This window comes from Meriones unguiculatus, chromosome 16, assembly GCF_030254825.1.
Source record: "Meriones unguiculatus strain TT.TT164.6M chromosome 16, Bangor_MerUng_6.1, whole genome shotgun sequence".
Taxonomy (NCBI): Eukaryota; Metazoa; Chordata; class Mammalia; order Rodentia; family Muridae; genus Meriones; species Meriones unguiculatus.
This window is the reverse complement of record NC_083363.1, coordinates 8,324,603-8,348,014: the sequence shown is the minus strand read 5'-3', so window position 1 is coordinate 8,348,014 and position 23,412 is coordinate 8,324,603. Positions and strand designations below refer to the sequence as shown.

General features: G+C 50.0%; 1 protein-coding gene across 9 annotated transcripts in view; it reads right to left on the bottom strand.

The window, feature by feature from the left end:
• The window catches only part of Trpm2 (transient receptor potential cation channel subfamily M member 2), a 48,410-nt gene extending 25,306 nt beyond the window's left edge, over nucleotides 1-23,104 (bottom strand). For 5 of the 9 annotated variants that reach the window (XR_002476866.2, XR_002476867.2, XM_021649665.2 and 2 more), the window contains exons 1-10: nucleotides 19,657-19,839; nucleotides 18,562-18,650; nucleotides 12,682-12,850; nucleotides 10,240-10,420; nucleotides 9,030-9,196; nucleotides 7,279-7,459; nucleotides 5,773-5,834; nucleotides 4,918-5,118; nucleotides 3,465-3,567; nucleotides 163-284 (exon numbers count right to left, since the gene is read on the bottom strand). Coding sequence is in view for 7 of the 9 variants with exons in the window: in XM_021649665.2 (XP_021505340.2) it covers nucleotides 163-284; nucleotides 3,465-3,567; nucleotides 4,918-5,118; nucleotides 5,773-5,834; nucleotides 7,279-7,459; nucleotides 9,030-9,196; nucleotides 10,240-10,420; nucleotides 12,682-12,850; nucleotides 18,562-18,650; nucleotides 19,657-19,818 (1,437 nt within the window). In the remaining 2 variants the exon portion in view is untranslated. Of the gene's footprint in view, nucleotides 1-162; nucleotides 285-3,464; nucleotides 3,568-4,917; nucleotides 5,119-5,772; nucleotides 5,835-7,278; nucleotides 7,460-9,029; nucleotides 9,197-10,239; nucleotides 10,421-12,681; nucleotides 12,851-18,561; nucleotides 18,651-19,656; nucleotides 19,840-19,986; nucleotides 22,663-22,780; nucleotides 22,897-22,916 lie in introns of those variants that run through there. The other 4 variants (XM_021649666.2, XM_060369244.1, XM_060369243.1 and 1 more) reach the window with 4 other exon arrangements.
• Nucleotides 23,105-23,412: the final 308 nt, after the last annotated feature.

Genomic DNA, 23,412 nt, shown 5'->3' with positions numbered 1-23,412 from the left:
CTGTCACGATAAGTCAGCACCTCCTGGAACTCCACTCAGAACCCTAGAAGAGGCTGCTGTGAAATCGTTCCTGGAAGATGGAACCCACCCTGGTCACCTAGTCCCTAGGCAGAGCTGGAACCCCACAGAGACACACACCCCCATTTGTGTAAGACATCTCACCTTCCACTGCCACTCATCGGTGAAGATCTCACTGCGAGCGATATCCACACGGTTCCACGCCACCGCCAGCTTCAGCTGATGGTCCCAGTTCTCGTGGCCGAAGTGGTCGAGGCTTCGAGAGGCTGTGGGGGACAGTGTGTGTCAGGTGCCTCTAGGTGAGGCTTGGTGCCAGGCTCCGGAATCGGTCAGGAATTCTAGTTCCCTTAATGATTTAAAGTGAAAACCCTGAGCTCGGTGGTGACACCCCCTCTGGGACACCCAGTTTATACAGTTAGGCTCAGAGAATCTCAGGGCTTTGTTTATCGCTACACCCTATCTCCCTACTCTGGGCCACCTCCCTAAGTGCCAAGTCCCTATGTGACAAGTAGACTATAGCATAAGGGGGAAAAAATCACACATACAAAAAAAGAGTTCTAAAAAAACATACATTTACACTAATATGAAAAGCAGATTTCCAAAAGCCAACACACACACAGAGACACACACACACCTGTGCCGAATTTGTCTCCATTCTGTAGCAGCCATACCACCCAAATTCTCAGGAATGCATATCAGCCAAGCATTTCTTAGTGTGCTCTCTGCTTAACTGTGTGTGTGTTGGAGATCAGAACTCAGGTCCCCAAACCTGCACATGGTTTCTATTTGAAGAAGAACAAAACCAATTTTGGCTTTCTCCCTTACACCACAATAGGGTGTTTAAATGGGCTCTGTGTGTAAAAGTGATATCGGTGAATATTTGTAGCCTTAGGACAGGCAGAGTTCTAAGCCAAAACACGGAGAACACAAACTGCAAAGGGAGAAGTTGAAAACCCATGAAAGGTAATCCCTGTGCTCTTCAAAGCCACCTGAAGAAAACATGGCCGCAACCCATAAACCAAGGAAAGACTTCCCATTTCACATGCCTGACGGAGGACTCCTATCAGAATGAACAGTAAACACCTATAGCTCAGAAACAGGAAGACAAACAACCAAAAAGAACGCTCAAAAGACACAAAAGATGCTTCGCCAAGGAGAGAAAACGACAACGGAAGCTATGAAACATGCCTGATGCCACAGGAAATTCGCCAGGAAAACCATGCTGAAACCACACCAAGACTATGTATCATGTCCAGGATGATCTCCAGCCCCTGTTTCTCCAGCTGAAACCTTCTTTCCTGCGGGCAAGCCCAATAATACTCAGGAAGTCCCTGAAACCCACCAAACTCGCAAGGTCCATTACTTCCCACAGTTATATAAGCAATGAGGAAAGCTAAGACAAGGAGACTTTCCCACACACGCAGCTTCCTGAAAGTGGTACAGAGAGCTTCAGGGATGCAGTTTTTCTGAGTTTTCACCCATGCTGGGGGGGGAGGGGGAACTTTCAGTGACGATGCCTTTGAATCTACCTTTGAATCATCCATGCATCTGTGAGTAAATGTGAGTAACTTCTCACCCACACTCCTCTAACCTCAGTAAACTCACTGGTTTACCAAGTTGGAGTTTGGTGGTTAGTGCTGCTTTGGCCTGTCATCCGTTCCCTATCTGAGGTGAGCAGATGGTTTTGAAAGGGTTAGACTAACTTTGTAACCTGTATGTCTTCTAAAGCCTATAGCTTTGAGTTTTAGGTTCAGGTTAAGCTAAAGCCTCTTAGTAACTTTCCGGAGAATGGAGGAATGTGATCCTATCTGTGAGGACAGATATATATATATATATATATATATATATATATATATATATATATATATATATATATATATATATATATAAAAGGCAAGCAAGCAATGACCTTCACTCAGCAAAAAAAGGACCAGACCCTTGTCTTTGAGATAGCATTTCTTAGCAACAAACCCAGACTTCTGAGTAGCTTTTGACCTGCATCCAGAAGTCCGCAGCCCCTAATCTTCAAGGATGAGCGAACCACCCCCACCTTAAATTGCAGCTGCATCCACACTTGGCAGGACTGGCCAAGCTTAAGACTGGCCAACACCTAAGACTAACCAATTATCTTACTTTATAGCTTCCTCATCCAATCCTAAATTGCCAAAACTGCAACTTCAAATTTCCAGCAATTTTTCTTTTAAAAACCTAAGGCCTTTGTCTCCCAGTGCCACTCTTTGCTGACTGGCAGGGGTGACCCCATTGCGCAATGGTTAATAAACCTCTTGCTTTTGCAACGAGTCGTGGTCTGGGGGAGCTTCTGGGAAGGGTGCGATCTTGAACTCCTGAGCTGTGAGACCCCAGGTCTTACAATACAAAACCCTTTTTCTGGAGCCTTCTGTGCCCCTTCTCAGCACCTGTCTACCTCCTTCTCCACACTTGTCTTTTTAAGTTCTTCTTATGAGTGGAGTTTGCTGTAGTGTAGACGCTTTGTAAGCTGTCTTGCAGGCTCCACAAGTTAATCTTGAATATAATATAGAGCCCAGCCTGGCCTTAAACTTGGCAGTGAATCTCTTGCTTCAGGCTCTGAAGTTCTGGAATTATAAGCATGATCCAGGAGACCTGTCTTAGAATACGAGCTTTTAGAGTAGTAATTGTTATTGTTTTAACCTCTAAAGTAATGCGGAAAACAAACACTGTGGTTATGAACCACTGTTCCAGTGACACACGCTTTCATAACTGCCCGTGCATTTGCCTGTTTGGGATTTTTATTTCTTCATATGGTATTGAGTCACTGTCTAGTATCCTTTCAATACACACCGCTGGCTCTCTTGGGCATTTCTTGTAACTCAGGCCTTGTGGTTACAAGTTCCCTATGCTTTTGTTTATCTGAGAATATTTTAATTTCTCCCCTACTTTGCAGGCCTCTGCCTTCCACCTTCTAAAGCGTCTAATTAGGAATCTGTATATTGGGGGATGGAAAGATGGCTCAGTGGTTAAGGGCTCTGACTGCTCTTCCAGAGGACCCAGGTTCAAATTCCAGGACCCACATGGTAGCTCACAACTGTAACTCCAAGATCTGACACTCTCACACAGGCCTACATGCAGGCAAAACATCAATGCACATGAAATAAAACTAAATAATTTTTTTTTAAAATCTGTATATTAGCTTATTGAGACCCCCTTGTATGGGATAAGCCACCTTTCCTTGCTAGTCTCAAGTTCACTGTCTTAGAAAAGCTTGACTGTAATGGAAGAGGTATGGATACCTGTGAGTTCATCTCACTGGGAATTTGCTGGGTTTCTTGGGTGGGAAGAACGTACAGAGGCGTGAGCCAGAGCAGCTGCTCTCTGGCCAGTCCATCTCACAGAGATGCTGTCATTCATCCTGAGCACCTACGTTCTGGCCTCTCCCCTCCGTTTTTCCCCTCTGCCCCTCGACTCACCTTTTAGTAAAGCCTGCAGAATGGCCACATCCACATCTTGCTGACCATCCTTGCCTTCCCGGAAGATCGTCAGCAGCTGTCGCCTCCGGACAATGTCTTGGATCTGCAGCAAATGGATTTCAGCAAGACTCAGGGTCGGAGGTACTCTGCCTCCTTGAAGGACAAAAGAGATTGAGGCCCCCAAAAGAAGCCACACTCTCTAGTCTGGGCAGGCTCAGCCAGTAAGAGCACTTGCCACCAAGCCTGGTGACCCTTCTTCAATCTCCTAGGACCCATATGGTAAAAGAAAGAACTGACTTGCACAAAGTTACCCTCTGACATGCGTGATGTGTGCACCAACATGTGAGCATGACTACACACACACACACACACACACACACACACACACACACACATAAATGTAACAAAAATACTTTTAGACAAAGAGAGATTCAATCCAGTTCTCTGAATTGTCTGAATAATTTATAATCTTGCTGAGAAAAGGCTCCCAAGCTGCCCAAAAGCTCACAGCACACCCAACAAAGAAGCAAAGGCCTCCAAGACTGGAGAGGTAGGGAGGGGAAGAGAGGGGTTGAGGGGAAGGGGTAGGGAGCTCACAAAAGTCATTGTTTCTCTGCTGGATAATCTCCACAGAGCACTCCACCCCAAACAAGGCCACTCTGAATCCTTAGCAAATTTAAAATGAGGTCTCCATGCTTCCCTAAGTCACGGAGTTGGAGAGTTCTTAATTCCCCTCTGTGTAGCCACAACCTAAGCCCCTCCGTGAGTCACAGGCTAGTGTGGATAGCTCCAGGTATCCCTGTAGCTTATGGCTACTGGGACCTAAACTCAGCTCCCCTGGAGCTTGGCTACTCACAGAGTGTGTAAAATCCTGGGTGTGAGGTCTGAGCCCTGACCCAGCCTGCTTTGCAGGGGACATACCAAAGGTGTAGACACTTGCTACACACTCGGCATTAGTTTGGTGCCTCTTCAGGGCTCGTTAGGGCATCACCCCAAAACCCAGCTTCTGGACTGGGGAGCTGGGCACTTCTGAGGCCGCTCCTTAGTGCTCTTATGAGGAGACAAGGCTAGATTACTCACTGCTGTGGCCGGTAAGGTCCTCTGTGGCCAGCCTCTCAGCCAAGGCCCTTCCTGTGCTCTGCAGTGCTTTCTGACCCTCCACTGCAACAGGTTCTGGGTCCCAGAAAAAGCACTCCCAAGCTCTGAGGTGTCCCAGCCTGGCCCTGTCATCCTACATCCTACAGAACCGAGTTCAAATCTCAGTTCTCCTTTGACATGCTGTTTTCCATATTCAACCTCCCAGTGCCCAAACAAGAGACCCCTTCCTTTTCTGGGGTTCAGAGCTCCCACCATCTGCAAATTCAATCATATACCCACTCTGACCCATTTAGGGTCTCTGGAGTCCTGCTGTGTCTGGGGGTCAGCCTGGTGACCATATGCGTGTGGGCCTCACCTTTTTGGTCCATTCCACGATCTGGTTTTCAGTGAAAGTCTCAAACATCTCCTGGAAGAAGATGCTGAGCTTCTGTTGGATCAAGGAGATGGTGATCTCGGAGACGGGCAGAGCGGCCACCTGTGCGATGACGTCAGCCACTCGGCCGGAGCCCTCCACTATCACACAGGGTGTGCCGTTGGTGATGGCATTGTAGATGGTCTGCCGAACCAGAACCAAGCGTGAGCTGGGCCAGAGCCCTCAACCAAGTGTGAGATGGCCTTTTGCCATCATTCAACGGCAGCTGAGGCTGCAGCTCTGAAGCTGGAAGCCCTCACGGGTATGGTGCCGTCCACTGTTCAAGAGGCAAGAGAGCTGTTGCTGACACACAAGGAATGTACCGCTGGCACAGCTGACTCGGGCTTGTCACTGAACACCCAATACCACTGTGATAAAAAGGGTTCATGGCATAGCCATTGACCAGACCCACACACAGGGGTGCCGTGAGAACTTAGAATGACCAAAGCCAAGAGGATACCAGGACCATGAGGAAAACCCCAGATTTCAGCTCCAGTGCCTGGGACACTGGGTGGAGGCCTTCGGGAGAGGTTCTGGGAAGAGAAAGCCAGCGTCCCCACCATGGCCTGGGCTAAAGCCGAGCCACCTCTCCCACACACGTGTCTACACAATCACATGCCTCCTCTCCCACCGGGAAACAGCCTTGTCCTGTTGTGGATTCCCTTTCCTCCGGATCCAGAGGACAGCATGGCATGTGTGCCGTCCGTGCTGGCACCAGATTGGAGCAAAAGCACCTCCCCGTCCTCTCTCCACAGCTCCCCACCCCGAGCCCCACGCTGCCCGGCAGCTCGTACTCACATGCAGGGTGCCAGGGCCACCCTCCAACACCACGCAGACAATGGGGATCCTGATGGCCACACCTAGGCAGACATGGATCCCAGGTGAAGGCAAGTTGGGGGAAGCACAGACCTAGTATTCAAGGCTGCTTCCTCGGCAGGCTCCACCCTAGTCACGAGCGGAAGCACCAGCTGGGCTAAGTGGTGGATAATGGGCAGCTGCTAAAGGTGAATGGTGATGGCCCTACCAACAAGTGGCTCATTCACCGAACAAGAGCAAACCCAGGCAGGCGGCGGTGGCGCACGCCTTTAGTCTCGGCACTCGAGAGGCAGAGGCAGGCGGATCTCTGTGAGTTGGAGACCAGCCTGGTCTACAGAGTGAGTTGCAGGACATTCGGGGCTACACAGAGAATCCCTGTCTCGAAAAACCAAAATGGATGGTCTTGGCAAGCCCAAGACCACCTGGCTGTTTGACCCACCTCTACCCCTGACCATTCTCCTGTCCCTGTATCCGACCATGCTTCCCACCCTTGCACCTACCCCTGAGCTACCTACCACATCCCTCCTCCTCCACCTCCCGAATCCTGCATCTCCTGCATCCTTCACTTCCCTCCTCCCGTACCTATTACACATGCCATCCTTCCACCTGCATCCTACCCCACCCTGATTGATCTCCTGTACAGAGTGGAAAGAGCAGAGCACCGCCTCCTCTACCCAGTGGACCACTCCAGCCAGCCTGCCTTTCTCTGCTGCTCTTTTTCTGTTACCTCAAAATCCAAGCTGGCCTAAGGAACCTCTAAGAGGGGCCTGATGCACCCTGCATGGGCTGGATCATGAGTCTATTCTGTTCAACCCCACCCAGAAGGCAGGAGGAATAGAGAGTGATGTGAGGAGTTCCTTCCCCCACCCAGTGAGGAGGGGTCCTGCCTTCACACCTCACCCTGGCTGTTCTTACTGAAAGCATGCACTCCCAGTGTGGTCCCTCCAACAGGCAACAAATATCCTGGCAACTTAGCGGGATGCCAATTCTGTGCTATCTAGACCTGGGGGAGGTGATTAGAGGACGGGGTGCCCAGCCCCCTTGGGGTCCCTGATGCAGAAAGCACAAAGAAACCTGAAATCTGCGGTTCAGAGTCATCCCAGACAACCCACGTGCTGAGCTAGAACCCTCCCCATGCTGTCTGTGCCCTCTCCTCACCTCACACACTAGTGTTCCCACCCCTCTCCCCACAAGCAACTGAGGTCAAGGTGTGAGTTCTGGCAGTCATCTATCCTCATTTCCCAGCCCAAAACCGTCTCTAGTCGAAAATGTAGACTGTTCTGTTAACTGGTAGCAAACAGACAAGCCTACACTGGCACCCTTCCACTGATCCATGAAGCAAGAGGAGACGGGTCCCCACGAAAGAGCATATAGAGACCCAGGAAACGAATACAGGTGTGCTGTGATCTGTCGGCCAGCTGTGGCTCTGACACAGGGCCAGCCTCGGTTCTCTGCATCCCAGATGCCCTCAGAAGCACACACACTCACCTCCCCTTTCCTTTGTTTGCTCCGATATGAACTTCTCCAGCTTAGTCCTCAGCGGAATCTCCACACCGTACTGCCCATGGGTCCCATCATCCACCAGGATGAAGTGGGAGTGGTTGCTGTCTAGGCAGGTCAGATTCCCTTGGCCTTCCTCATCCAGCATGTACTCAGCGGGGAAGCCTCCCTGTGGGTGACGGGGGTGGGGGGAGGCTCACACACATTGGTTTAAAAAAAAAAAAAAAGCCATACCTCCTGTATTCTGGAAATGGGGGGGTGGCTAACAGCTTGGATAATGACCCCCGCAAAATACCAATCCCTAAACCCAAGGATCTGCTGAGATTCTCTTATTTGGAGAAAGAGCCTTTGCAGCTGTGATGTTAAGGATCTAAACATAAGAAGATTATGGATTATCTGGATTATGTGGATGGCGCCCCAGGAACTCCCAGAAACACCAGAAGTTAAAGGGGCAGGAAGGGTCCTCATCAGTGCCCCGGAATAGTGTAACTTCATTTTTTGTTGGGGCCGAGTGACATGGTGTCCGTGCTGTGTGGGAGAGTAACTTCTAACTGTAGATGGATTCATTAGTTGCTTGATGCTATCAGGTTTGCGGTCATGTTTTATCGCACCCCAAAGAGGCTACTAACCTAAGCTGGGAGATGCTACTAGACCAGACACCTTCTCTACTGTTCACAGGAAGTGGAACAGCCTAACAACTGGAAGGGCTCTCAACTCGAAGCACCCACACACACACCTAGCCTCCCTTAGCCTCAGTCTTACACCATAAAATGGGTGTGCAAAACAGAACAGTTCATCAGTCCTGCCCAGGGAGACATTCCATGATTCCGACACAAAAGAAAGAGCATGGGCTCAGAAGTTAAGAGCGCTGGCTGCTCTTCCAGAGGTCCTGAGTTTAATTCCCAGCAACCACACGGTGGCTCACAACCATCTATACTGAGATCTGGTGCCCTCTTCTGGCATGCAGATGTACATGCAGACAGAACATTGTATACATACTAAATAAATCTTTAAATAAATAAAGTTTTTAAATCTTAAAAAAAATAAAAAATAAAAAATACCCCAAGACTGTTCTTTGAGCAACTATGTCTGACAATGAACCACTGAGCCACACTTTCTCCAGCTACAGATGATGTTCTCTTCAGACTTCCCTACCCAGACTGAGAATGAAATGTCCATGTCCTCATTAGGACAAATCCAATGTGTCCTTAGAAAACCCTGCTTAGTGAAACAAGCTATCCAACTCAAGTTTCGGTTCTTAAGCAGCTGCTCAGGGTGTGGCATTAAAGGGCAGCCCAACTTGCTGCTGACTGCCAGAAACCGCTGTTCCATGGCATTCCTGGCTGGAGGCCTCTGAGAAAGCCCAAATCTAAAAGCTAGGGCTTTGTGGTCAGATACCCTGGCTCAATCCAACCCCAGTGCTTGCTAACTATGTGTTCCTGATCGGTCTCTCCCTTCCTTGAAGCCCATTTCTCAGGAAAGCCGCTCTTGGGATGTAGCCCCATGTAGTAATAACTGGCATGTGGATCCCTCCTGTACAGAGTCATTCCGTGTTAGCTGCCCACCTTGATCACTGTGTCCGAGGTGTCGCAGCACCTAAATCAGATCCATACCCTGCAGCACCACTTCACCCCTCCCCCAACACCCTGCCCCAACACCCAGCCTGCTCCCTGTACTCCTCTCCCTCTTCTCCCTGCCTCCCTCCTCTGGCCCAGGCTCACTCTGGAGCAGCTACTCACCGTGGGATGGATCAGCCCCTCACGGTTGTGGATGGTACCCCATGTGGCTACACCAATGGTGATGACTTCTCCTTCTTTGCAACTGCTGCTCAGGCTGAAGTCTCGTACTGCCTCACCCACCTGCTTCATCACCCCCGTGTGGGACCCCCCAGTGATGATCCAGGCCCCTGGGGAAAGAGATGGGCCATGCCTCTAGGTTCCAATGTGCACCTTGTCAAGCCAATATGGACACCCAGAGTCCCACTGTGCTCCTAACACGGGACCTCATCCTTAAACTCTCAAGCACATTGACAGATGTCTCTACAGTGGGATTAAGGAGGACACACTGTATTGTGACAGTATCCTCCTAATGCCTTTCTGGGAACTGAGCTCCCCACATTGCAAAGATGGCAATAGGAAAGAGCAGGAACAAAGACCCTCATCTTCTCTCTGCACATCCCCTGCCCCTCAGCCTTCTCTGTCCCAGGCTGAGGAGCATACAGGGTCTGAGTCTCCTCTTTCAGGGCCTGCAGCGTTTCCCCTTCCTCTCAGAGTTTGAGACCCAAGAGTGGTGGGTGATGTCCATGCCCCTCAGCCCTCGGCCCTACTTCTTACAGATGACCATACGCCTAACAGTGCTTCATGAGCCAAGTACATACATGCTACATGAACCAAGACCCATCTGCTGTTGTTTGGGTGGTTGGCTTACTGCCGAGCACTGGCCAGACCTCTGAAGTCATTGCCTTGAAGCCATGTGTGATGTGGACATTAAAATCCAATCCAATCTAGGGTCTGGAGATAAAATAGCTCAGTAGTAAAAGAGTACTGGCTGCTCTTCCAGAAACCCCAAGTTCTGTTCCTAGCACCCATGTCAAGAGGCTCACAAGCACCTATAACTTCAGCTCCAGGAGATCCAATATCCTCCTCTGCCATCCACAGGCATCTAAATACATATAGCATTCACACACATGCACATGAAGGCACATAGGCACTAAATCAAAATAAATAAATCTTTAAAAAAAATTTTAACACACGCAGTTGCCATGGGACAACAGAGAAATAAATCGTATGAAGGAGGTGTTGTCTGTAGATGTGGGACCCAAGGAATCTGACCCTAGCTGGGGTGTGAACTCAGCTATCCCCAAGAGTTTTCCAGTCCCCATAACCCTGATCTCCAGGGATCTCCTTCATCCTAGGTTGCCCCATGGCCTGGGCAGACCTTAGCACTCACCTGTGGTTTGGGCCACCTTGACCAGGCCTCTCCGGAAGATGCTCTTCAGCCTCAGCTTCATGTTGAAGTTCTTGGCCCCACCAGTAACCGAGATGAGGAGGTTGGGGACATCCAGGCCCCAGTGCTGGGTCATGAGTTGGTAGATGACAACGGAGGGTGTGTCCTGGGAGACCCGGACATACTGTGGGGGAAATCATGAGCTGGTGAGGGGACTTTGCAGGAGACACAGCAAGGGAACCTTATGAGGCACAGGGACACCTGACTGGGGACAGTGAAGGCATCCTGCAGGGCGAGGGAACCAAGTGGGGGACAGAACCCTTCAGGGGCCAGTGTGGATACCCTGCAGGGACAGGAAAGGTACCCTGAAGGAATGGCAGTCTTCACACTCAACATGGAATGTGGCCCACCTGTGCCCTGCCTGCTCAGCCTGGGGCTGGACAGCTTGAGCTCACACCCAGGAAGAAAAGTCACCAGCGTGTCAAGGCATGAGTTGTAAGAAGAAAGAGAAGGCAGTGAGGCCTAGAAGAAAGGCCCAGGTACTACGGGGCCTCCCTAGGTAAATCCAGGCTATTCTTTATGAAGTTCCAAGGCCCAGTTCCCCAACTCATCCATATTTTCTCTTTACCCATCCTTTCCGCTTAGGGAACACCTCAGACCTCCTTATATCAGCACCTTTATATCAGCGCCTTTATATCAGCCCCTATATCAGCCCCTACACTGGGCTCCTCCCATGTGGTTTGGCCTCTACCCCTTCTGCTTCCTATTCTCCTCACACACTCAGTACTGGCTGCCCTCTGCTGGCGTCTGTCACTGGGGTACACATTGTCTGCCCCTGAGTAAGGTGGGGGTGAGTGATAAAAGGTGTCAATTCCCTGGCGCCACACTCTGGAACACTCTGAGCCCATGATGGACCATGTGTGGGTGTGGGGGGGGTGTTTATGCGTGCATGCATGCACAGAACCCAGAGACCCACATATACCAGGCAAGCACCACAGCCCACATCCCATGGTGGACTTCCCCATTCTGGCTAAATCAATTGTCTGAGGAGATCCAGCTTGACTAGGATACACCTGAGGGACCCATGAGGTGCAGGATGATGGACAACACAAACTCCAAAGGGACATTAGGAGTCCCCAGAGCAAACAGGACACAGCCGAACCACCAAGAATGTTAATGGATACCACAGTGGCTGCTGCCTGTCAGCCCTCAGAGCAGCTGTTCTCACAGGGTTGAGCAGGGGTCCAGGACCAGCCTCTCATGGTCTTGTTCTTAGATTGTAAAGCCTGTGATGCCCAGAAGAAAAGGGGACCTGGCTCCACACTGAAGGCTCCACGTTTAAACATTAAATGTGCCCCAACAGGCTCAGGCAGTTGAACATCTGGTTTCCGGTTGAAGATACTGTTCTGAGACACTGTGAAACCATTAGGAGATGGCATCTAGCTGGAGCAAGTGGATTGCTGGTTGCTGGGGAGCTGGTGTTAGCTGGGGAGTGGGGGTAGGGGTTGCCAGACTTCCCTTTTTGTCTCTCCTATGCATCTCTGTATCTCTTAACCCACCAAGATGCAACCAGCACCCTTACATCCCACACAGCTTTGAACTCCTTGAACTCCATCATGCCTTCTCCATCATGCTGGAATGTGTCGTCTCAAACCATAAGCGGGAATAAAACCTTCCTCTAGAAACTGCCTTTTATCACAGGAAAAGAAAATGAGATGGTGGGCGGCTCACATGTACTCAGGAAGGGCTTCACTAAGGTCAGAACATGCTTTACGGTTCTCAACAGATGTTGCAGTCACTGGTAGAACAGGAGTACTACCCCCACCACCACCACCGCTAACTGTCCCTGGCTTGGGACTGTTCCTGTCACTGCCCTTGAGGAATCAGCTGGAGCCAAGAGGTTGTCAGGTTAGGGACCTGGACTGGGGTTCAGTTGGTTTCAAGCCTGCCATTGCTCTTCCTGTCATAACTCTGAGTAAGAGATGAGGCCTCTCCATGCCTCCCCATGCCTCACCTGAGGCCAGGTGACAGGGCCTCCTCCTGCATCTGTCTGTATCATCTCCTGCCCAGTGTTGCTTTGCTCGGCCAGCTGCAGTGACTCCTGCCTCTGCTTCCCACACCAGGCTTTTCCCTCCCGCCTCCCTTCCAGGGACCTCACTGCCATTCAGAAGTGCACCGCATCTATGCCGGGTCCTGGGTTCCTCCCCTCAGCCCCACTCCCTTGGACCCAGACAGACAGCGGACCCTTCAGAATTAGCTCATACCTCCCTTAGGAAGCTTACTCTCCCCTCTGCTCACAAGCCTCTTGTTTGCCCGAGGAGTGCCCAGCATCCCTTGCCACGCTTCAGTATATAGTGGGCTTCCCATTCTCCCTACTCCACCTGAGAAATCTGCTGCGGCATCACAGGGGCCAGCACATTGAAGAATAAGAGGGGTGGAACCCACCTTCCCCACTTTCTGGCTCAGGCCCGTGAAAACAATGTCGCCAAAGGCATCTGTCGGCATCTCGTGGACGTGCTTCTTTGGGTCCCACTCCTTGCCCTGGAAGCTGTGGGGCTTGATGGCCACCTCCAAGTGCTGTTCGTGGGTGTAACCACATGCACACACGACCTTCCTGTGAAGATACCAAGGTTCTCATGGGAATCAGGGGACCAGAGGAGAGCCAGGACATTCATCTCATCCAACAGTGGTGAGGCACCCCGCCTGGGTGTCAAGTGGGCCATATACACAGCGGGTGTGTGGTGTCCTTGTCCGCTCAGCCAGGCAGCATCAGCAAGGATATCCAGTTAGGCCAAAGGGGACCTGGGGCTTGGACTTTGAACTTTTCCCATGTGGCAATGAAAAGGTTCTGCTTCTCCCTCCCTCAGACAGGCTTCAATTAAAACTCATTCGTCACGCCAAGCCACCAAGCAAGTCGGCTAGGACAGCCACCCACGCCAGAATGCCACAGGTGTGGGAGTCCCCTGGTGAGGATTTTAAAACATCCAGGTTAGAAATGCTTCTACAAGTGATTCAAAAACACCCAGGACACAAACTGCAGCCTCCAGAAAGACAGACAGTATGGCAACCGGAACCCTCAGCTCTGTAAACAGTAATAACTACAAGAGAGGAAAAAAAAAAATATATATATATATATATATAAATGTATAGACACAGAGCCACTGAGACCGTCGGGGTCATCAGAGTCCCAGAAGACAAGGGTAAGGCAAGGCTGCAAAGAAATAATGCCCTAAACTTCCTGTTGACGCACTCCCGGCCATCCAGGCTGTGTCTCCGTGGATTGGATGCAGTAGAGAAGATCTGCGTGGCGTAATCAGGGAACTCAAATCATGTCAGCACAAAGGTGGCACAAACAAAACACTTCTCATTGTTCCTACTAGAGCAAGTAAAACATGAGGTGATGCTTACAAGTAGCTCAAGTAGTAGGTACAGCAAGGATGTACTTATATGACTTATTGTCTTTGGTCCTGTTGGGGGGAAAAGACCAAGAATATTCTTCCTACGCCTTTGCCTTTCCCACAGAGATAATGTGGACATGCCATGGGGAATCCCTTCATGTCCTTGTTTTCAAATGCATTCACTTATTGTGGTTTATGCAATTCTTTCTAGGGGATGGAGAGATGGCTCAGAGGTGAAGAACACTGGCTTTTCTTCCAAAGGTCTGGAGTTCAATTCCTAGCAACCATATGATGACTCACAACCATCTGTAATGAGATCTGGTGCCCTCTTCTGGCCTGCAGGTGTACATGCATTCAGAATACTGTATATATAATGAATGAATAAATAAATAAATAAATAAATCTTTTTTTTTTTTAAATCTTTCTAGAAGGCCACCTGTGGGAAGAACATTCTGCACTCTGTTCCATTCATAGTTCAGAGTAAGTTCACAGCTTTTTTACATGGGCTCTCACAAGTCCTCATGTTTGCTTTAAAAACAAACAAAGAAACAGACGAACAAACCTACAGATACAAGGATCTGAGTGAACAACAAAAAAATGTAAACCCAGAGAGGAGTATGCTAAAAGATGATATAGTCAAACTTGCAAAACGGAAGAAGAAAAAAAAGCTTGATTAAAAAAGGTAGTGAGACAAAAATGTCACCTGCTGATTTCTCTTCCCTACCAGCCTCTTGGTTTTGCTGTTGTTGTTTCAGCCTGTATGAGTGTTTTACCTGCATCGGTGCCTGGTGCCCAAATAGGCCAGAAGAAGGCATCAGATTCCCCAGAACTGGAGCTAGGAACAGAGATGAGCCACCACATGGGTCCTGGGAACTGAACCCTGGTACTTTGAAAGAGCTGCTAGTGCTCTTAAATACTAAGCCATCTCTCCAGCCTCGTAGAGATCTGCCTGCCTCTGCCTCCTGAGTGCTGGAATTAAGGGCATGCGCCACCACACCCAGCACACAACATACTTCTTATCAAAAGCCATGGAAACCATTAAGAAATTCAGTGCTGAAAGATTAAAAGCTACAACCCAGAATTCTATAGCCAGCAAAACTATCCTTCAAGAATGACGAGGTCAAGGAATGTTTTTAGCTGAACTACCATTAAGGAGATTTGCCAACTGTAGAACAACTAGAAAGACTGGCTAAAGAAGGTGGGGAGGTAACTCAGTTGGCAGGGTGCCTCCTGGCACGTTCAAAGGCCTGGGTTCAGTCTCTAGCACTGCATTAGGCTGGCATGGTGGTGCATTCCTGTGACCCAAGTATTCAGGAGGTGGAGATGGAGGCAGGAAGATCTTAAACTCAAGGTCGTCCTCAGATACATAGGGAGTTAAAGCCAACCTGGGCCACATAAGACCCTGTTAAAAAAAATTGTCAAAACAAAAGTAAAAGGACAAAGACATTCTGAATATCAGAGAGGAAGATGAAACAGTAGGAAGAGTAACAAGATGAGTAAGTATATTTCATTCCTCTTGAATTTTTAAAATTGTGTTTGGTGGTTGAACTGGATCAAACATGGTATTCTAAACTATTGTAAGTGAGAAATGGTGAAAGGATGTGTTTCTGCATCTACTGCAACTCTCAGCACTTGTGGATAATGACACATTTTGTTATGCAACCTTAATAACCACAGCAACCACAAAAAAGCAGAACTGAAACAGAAAGAAAACAGAAAAAAAATGGGAGCTTTAAACCCTAATTCAGCGATAATTATATTAAATACACCCATTGAAAAGTAGAGAGTACATCAGGCATGGTGGCACACACCTTTAGTCCCAGCACTTGGAAGGCAGAGGCAAGCAGATCTGTGAGTTTGAGGTCAGCCTTGGAGAGAGAGAGAGCTCAGAGACTGACAGATGAGGTCAAGAAACAAAGCAAAGCAAAACAAAACCCAGGATGTAGTCATTATTGACAAAGTCTCCCCTCAAATATATACAATCAGGGAATTGCTCAACAGTGAAAATCGATGCAGGAACATGAATGAATCTCAAGGGCTATGAGCCAAAGGGCACAGCTCCCCCACTGTGAGGTGTCATCTGTGTGACACAGGCCAGGAGGCATAGAACATTCTCCAAAAGACAAATTTACAGAAGATTTATATAAAGCTTGGATTACTGGTTGCTAGAGGGTGAGGAAGGATGCAGTGGCTATGTGTGACCTCGAGAGGAAGTACAGGACCATCTCTGTGTGGGAACGGAGCTGTGTGCATCCTGAGTGAGTGGTTTCACACTCTGCAAGGATGCCAAAAGCGCACTCTGACCAAGTGTGAACTCTCAGTTCTGATATAGCACCACAGTTATACAGAGCAGAGCTACTGGGACAAGGCATATCTTTCCTTCAAATCTATAGTTATTTCCAAATTAAAAGTGGGACACACACCATAGAAGCCCAACACAAAAGAGAAGAGGCAAGCACAATATACTGAGCCCTAAAAAAGACAAGGTACAGTGTAGGCAGAGGACGTATCTAAACCAGATGAACTCGAGAACCCAGAGAAGCAGGAGAAGGCAGCTGATTCGGGGAAGGCTGCCATGTCATTCTGACACTGTCGCTGCCAGGTTCATGAGGGGTCACATTCCCTTGCTCCACTCTGAAAAAAAATCATAGAGACCCCTGAAAGTGACTCCAAGTATTTTTTATTTCCAGGGACTTTTTTTTGCTTTTTGTTTTTGTTTTTTCAAGGCAGGGTTTCTCTGTGTAGCCTTGGCTGTTCTGGGATTCACTCTGTAGACCAGGTTGGCCTTGAACTCAGAGATCCACCCGTCTCTGCCTCCCAAGTACAGGGACTACAGGTGTGTGCCACCACCCTGTTCAGCTTTCAGGGATCTTAAGGAACATTTGTGTGGTCTCACTCTGTGGCCGGGATTAGGTGAAGGCAGCTACCTGTCCCTGAGATAAAGCCTGGCTATTGTATCTTGACCTGATGATGCGGAGGATCTCACCAGGCAGTGCCAAGCTATCTCCATTCTCTCCTCTCTTTGGCAAAATGAGCTCTTGCAGCCCCCTGGTGTTCTCCAGCCTAGCCCAGAACAGGAAGCTGTGCTGTGACAGATAACCCAGAAATGGAATAACCAGACAGTCTCGGCCTATTTAGGCATAAAGAGGAATTAAAAGAGGAATTACATACTAAGCAGGAGAAAGATCTCGTGGGGGTGCTTCAGAGACCCTGTCCCAGATGTGATGACCTTGGCCTTGCTCAGCATCCATGCTTTAATGACGAAGACCTTCCCAGCTCCACTTCAACCTCAGACAAATGCTGCGGAATCGGGCTTCAGGGTGGGAAAGCGGTGATGTGCCCACAGTTAGAGGGAAATGCTCACTGACGTGGGGCAATGTCTGGACTGTGGTGGCAACAGTCCAAAGGGACGTGAGTCATATCCGTGCTAAGCTGAGGGTGGCCACTGGTCTGGGGGACTAAGAAACAAGAGGGATGGAGTCAGGAAGTGAAGGTTCTGGGTCTGACAGGACATATAGAGAAAGGAAGTTCCTAAAGTGCTTGGTGGCCACAGTGGCGAATCTGCTCCTAGGCTCTGTCCTAGAATGCTGGCCATTCTCTCTACTCCTCTGCCTGTCCCATGGGCAATGGCACACTCTCAGCCCCCTGTTCTTGGCTCCAGGGACCAGGCAGAGGAAAAATGCAAGATGCTCCCCCTCCCCTAGCATTCCCCTAGGGCTGAATGGAAGAAGATCCACCTACCAGGTGGCCCATCTTCAACCTGGAGGCTGGAAACAGGAGCCCTCCTGACCAGGTCTATCCTGCTGCTACAATATGACACTTGCTGAACACTGGTGTTCCTTCCACTGGTGGCTGCCAGGTGGACCTCTAAGTGACTGTCAGCACATACAGGCCCCGTGGTGGTTTGAATGAGAATGGCCTCAAAGGCTCATATATTTGAATACTTGATTCCCAGATGGTGGAACTATTTGGGAAGGATTAGGAGGTGTGGCCTTGTTGAAGGAGCTATATCCTTAGGGGTGGGCTTTGAAGTTTCAAAATCCCACACCACCTTCTCAGCTTCTCTCTCTCTCTCTCTCTCTCTCTCTCTCTGTCTTTCCCTCTCTTCCCCTCTCTCTGCCTTATGATTATTGTCTCAACACATAAGCTCTCCACTGCTCTAGTATCATGCCTGCGTGCCTACTACCATTCTCCCCAACATGATGACCATGGATTTATTCTCTAAAGCCATAAACAAGCCCCCAATGAAGTGGTTTTTTGTTTTGTTTTGTTTTGTTTTGTTTTTAAGTTCCCTTGATCATGGTGTCTCTTCACAGCATCAGAACAGTATCTAAGACAGGCTCTCTCTGGGATTCGAAAGCAGAAGTTCCAACATAGGCAACTGGAGAAGGTACTTTCACAGCCATGACCCTCTGCCCTGAGCACAAACACATGGAGCCCTCAAGTCTCAGTGAGCACATGGGGTGACCTTGGAGAACTCAAGTTCACACAGACCACGTTGACTGAATCAGCGTTTACTTTCTTTGGCCTGTGGACTTTCCCAAGGTCCCCACAGTTCCTGATTCACTGATCCTTTGGACAAAGACATGAAATGGAGCCCTGGCCCACCAGGCTTGACCTGAACACGGCTGCTTTGCAGCTGTAGCAAGACTCTAGACACATCACTGGACGAGTCAACCGGCCCTCTGCCATAGGCTGACCTATCTGCAGAGCACATTACTTTTTGGGACATGAAGGACATGGACTGGGCATGTTCCCAAGTGTCTCCTGAGATGAGATGGGGAGACTTAGGGGTTCCCAGCCTGGCATGGACACCAGATGCCCTTTTACTGGCCCTGGTTGAGGCGGCATGAGCAGGTCCTATCAGCCAGTCACACGGCACAAAGAGAAATGGGTCAGAGAGCTTAATCAAAACCGTGCCACTTACCCTGCATCAGAGAGTTTGGAACTTTCCACAAAATACACACATTCCTTCTTCTTGATGTTTTCAGGAATCCATGAGCTAAGGTTTTCTTGCTGGAGGTCAAAAAGAACATGTCGACATTATGAAGCCACATACCCCAGGCCTTCCTTAGACTTCTCTCTGCTCCTTGACAAGCTTTCATTGAGGGACCCAAAGCCACCTCAAAGCTTAAAAGTTCCCTTGCTGGGGCTCATCCTGGAGTGTGTACTCAGGAGGCAGGGACAAGCCTATGCAATCCTTTTCTCCTGGGCAGGGATACTTTGAGCTGAGCACTTTACAGTTTATGTCCATCTTGCTTTCCTTGGGAATAGTAGGATATGAAAATAACATTAGGGGCGGGGGTGGGACTGGAGGGATGGCTCAGGGGTAAAGAGTACTGGCTGCTCTTCCAGAGGACCTGGGTTCGATTCCCAGCACCCACATGGCAGCTCGCAACTGTCTGTAACTCCAAGATCTATCACCCTCACACAGACATACATGCAGGCAAAGCACCAATGCACATAAAAATGAAAATAAATAAATTATTAAAAAAAAAATGAAAAGGCCATCTGGGGTGAAAAAACTGGTACCTGGCTTTCAAGACACTCTCCTGCCTGCCTGACCACACACTCAAATATACTTTTGATGTGATTACTCAAAAGGGCTTTTGCTGACACTAGCCTGGGGCCTGGGACCTGAGGTAATACCCCTGGATGCCACAGAAAGATAGAGGAGATAGAGCTATGGTGCAACAGGAAGACAGAAGTGAGGGTTTCCATTGTCTGGCACGGGGCCTCAGGGTCCACCTGGCCATTTCTCAAGCGGTGGAGAAGAGGAAACATCTGTATGTGGGTAAAACTCAGTAAGCAATCTGGCTGGTGCTGCATCATATCCCTGGCTCTCCTCTCTCAAAGAGCATTTCTGGGCTGGAGGTACTGAAATGGGCAGATCCTCTACCTAGATAGGAAATGCGCCTGTGGTCACTGGCTGCCTGGACTAACCCAGGGTAACCTAAGCGATGGTGACCATTGGGTGGCCTCTGTGGCCCGGAAGGTAGCAGACCAGCCAGCAGGAACCTACCTTCTCACTGCTGAAGGGGCACAGAAGCCTCCTGCTCTTGTAAAGGCTGCTATTGCTTCGCCGGAGATTGGCGACCATGCCCAGATCGGTGGCCCTCCTGGACTGCACCCCAAAGCCCTCCTCTTGCTCAGAGCCAGGTCTTCTCCGGTCCGAGGACTCCATCTTCCACAGCTCCAGATCCACCTGAGAAAAGACATCTCTAGATGCCATCAGGAAATTCTCATCTCATTTGTGAGACTGGGGGGTTCTAGAAAAACAGTCCAGGAGAGAGGTGCTGAAATACTTCTGAAAGAGGAAGATGAGGCTGCAGTTCTGAGCAGACACACCCACCTGCTTCCTCTGTGGAGTCTTCATCTATTTGTCTGGACATCCCTTTGTCTGGACATCTCTCCAAGCTTCCAGAGCTCTATCTATCACCTAGCAGAGCCTTTGGACAGTTTACAAGCACGCATGCATCTGAGAGCCATCAGAGCCCATTCCTAATGGGGACTCATGTGTCTCCTTAGCATTACCATTCACCAGTTCCCTGAATGAGAGCCCAGACCAGTGAAACTAGACAAATTTCTATAGTCTCCACATGCCCTGGTGTGTGGCCTGTGGTTCTGCATCTCGTGACTGCAGAGATCAGTTGGCTTCTTTTATTTTCCAAAAGGAAGATAAAAGCTGGCCCACGAAGTAGGTCTGGAAGGGAGTTACCACAAGGCTTCGCCCTAAGAAGCCAGCTGTTAATGACCCCTGGTCTGTCGGTACAAACCGTCCCTCCCTGGCTCTCCTTCCAAGAGGCCACAAAAAAAGCTGTCAGTTTTCCTCAGGTGACAGCTAAAGAAAACAAGCCGGGCATGGTGAGCAAGCTGAAAGACAAACTCAAGTGAAAGTAAAGAAAGCTGAACTCCCATCAGACCCCGAAGCCCTCCTGGTGGGAATGTCAGAAGAAAACTCAATTTGAATGCCAAACACACCTGTGGGCAGCATCACTTCAGTGCTGTTCATGGGAGCCAAAATGACAGAATTCACCTGTTTCCTTCTCACTGATGAAACTATGACGAAGCTAGATGGTGGCCTACACCTTTAATTCCAGCACTAGGGTGGCAGAGGCAGGAGGATCTCTGAGTTCAAGGCCAGCCTGGTCTACAAAGAGAGTTTGGGACAGCCAGGGCTACACAGATAAACCCTGTCTTGAAAAACTAAAACCAAAAACCAAAACAAACCTAAGGAAAACAAAGGTATTCATTTCTACAGGGTTTCCCTGGGCCGTCCTCTGATGCCAATCGCCCTTCACTCAGCTGCTCCAGCAGGCAAACAGGAGGGAGTGCCAAGGGGCAAAAACTAACCACACACTTCTGCCCCTCCCTGCACTGAACATCACTTCTCGGACACCAGGTCTCCAAGCTGTTCCTCCTGCTCTCTTCAGCGCTCGTGCGGCTGAACTGTGGCTACAGTTGCTGGCTGCAGACAGATGCTGTGTGTGACCCATTGATCTACCATCCTCTCTCCATCCCACTCCCATTTTGTCCCCAGGACTAACCCCTTGCCAGAACCCGGGGGCTGTGAGAATACATACTGGCCAGCTTCTTGCACAACTGTGAGAGTACAGGACACAGATTGTCTGTATATGACTTTTCAGCATCTTAGCTTGTACCCTCAGTGGCCACCAGTCTTGCCTCCCATCTACAGAGAAATAAAGAAGCCCAGGTGACAGAAGAGGGAAAGGAGCCAATACAGAAACCAGTGTGGAGAGACGGAGACTAGAGGCAGCTACGCGGAGATAGCCTACCCTCCAGACGCCAGAGGGCCAAGTACACAGCAAGTGTCTGATGGCTTCACCTGTCCTGAGGACTCCGAGGTATTTGAATCCAGATTCACATTCAGACAGCTGCTGTCTCAGCATAAGCCACTGGGTATCTGCAGATGTTCTCAAAACCCAGCTGCAAACAGCCCTCAGCTGTCCATCCCCCGAACCCACCTCTGTCCTTAGGCCGCACTGTGACCCTGCCTCAGCCTCTTTCCCTTCCTATCCTCTGCTCAAAAGTAAAAAGCTATATAGACGGCGGAGCTCTGAGACCCAGGACTGTCAATGACCTTAATCAGTGTCCATCTGGCCCTCAGTGGGGTTCCCCAGCCACTGACACCTACATGAAGCTTTGCCCACACTAGCATATAACCAAAACTCTCCACAAGCAGTTGGCATAAATGTGTGTGTCCAGAGCACTCCAAAGGGAAAAGAATGAATGGACGGACAGACAGACAGAGAGGACACACCAGTACCTACACCCTGGATATAGGACATATAACATGACATCTATAAATGTATTTGTCTGGGCCATCTGGTCTACCTGTAGAAGCCAGCAGGCTGGAACAGAGCAAGACCCCCATGTGAGATTGGAAGAGACACTGGAAGAGACAGGAAAGGGCTCAGGTGTGGGTTAATGAACAGTGAAACACCCTCCCTGATAGCCTCACAACAACTAAGTCCAGCATCTGCTGAGATGACCCCCATTAGGAAACGATGTATAGCCAAACGCAATTGGGCTCTGAGCACATCTTCCAAGTAGGCGTTAGCTTTCAAGACCTCTGTACTCGGGGTGTATCTGGGCACCCCAGAACACAGATATACCAGAAAACATGAGGGACTTTATTGGGAGGGAGGCCTTGCGAGCCCGGGCTGATGGCCGGGGCATGTGGCTCCTTCTCTGCCTCACTCGCTGTAAACTCTATGGCACTCGAGCTTCCTGCTGGTTCTCTGCTCCTCAGGCATCCTGGACATACGGGCCTGGAAAGCACTTCAGGTCTAAACAGCTAGGCACAGGAAAGGGCACAGGAGCTAAGAGAAAGAGTCTAGAGAAAGCGCAGGGAGCTGGGAGCGATAGCATGGGCACAGAGCACACCGGCTGACACTGAGCCTGCGCCATTTATTAGCTCCCAAACCTGTACTGGGTGCAGCTCAAACCCTGCAGCCCCTCAACGCCCCAACTTATGCCCCATATCCCAGGGCACACCTCCCCCCCCCACACACACACACCCAGGCTGAAATCTCTACACTCAAGCTCATGCCTGCACCCGGTCCGAGACTCAAGCTTTACACTTCTGCCACACTCAAAGGACACAGCAACCCGTGCCCCTGTACCTCTCACTCACTCCCGGGACAGAGCGTCCTCCCCGCATTCCGCCTGAGCCCCTGCAACCATCGCTCCCTTCCCCCGACTGAACCCGCATTTCCTCTCCAGATGCTGGATCAGCGCCCCGCTACCAGCGCCGGGTACCTGCTCAGAGGCCGCGCACCCCAGCGTCACTCGCGCAGCTGCGCAGGACAGCCGCCCTAACCCGCATCTCTCGGCTAGGCGCAGCCTGAGTGGCCCGCCCCGCACTCTGCGTCATTCAGCCTGGTTCTGTGGCAGCCGCAACTCAGAACGTGGAACCAAGCTTGTGTTGGGCCTCCTGAGATGCTCCGCTGCGGGTCCGTCTCCTCAGGACACCTAGTGACAGATGCTCAGAATGGCACTTGCGGTCCTGAGAGGGAGAGATTTGTGTGTGCCACCGAAGCCTTGTCTCCAAGCCCTGAACCAGCGCCAGGGGTCTCCTGCTGGACCTGAGCCAACTTAAGTACGACATACACCTACCTCAGGACCCTCCTGTTAGAAGTCCCTTGCAGCTACCCTTACATTAGGATCACCCCTTTGGAACTGAAGACTGGGGCAGCACCAGGGTCCCCCCAAAAGTGTCACACAACAGAGAAAACAGGAAAAAAAAGGCTCAATC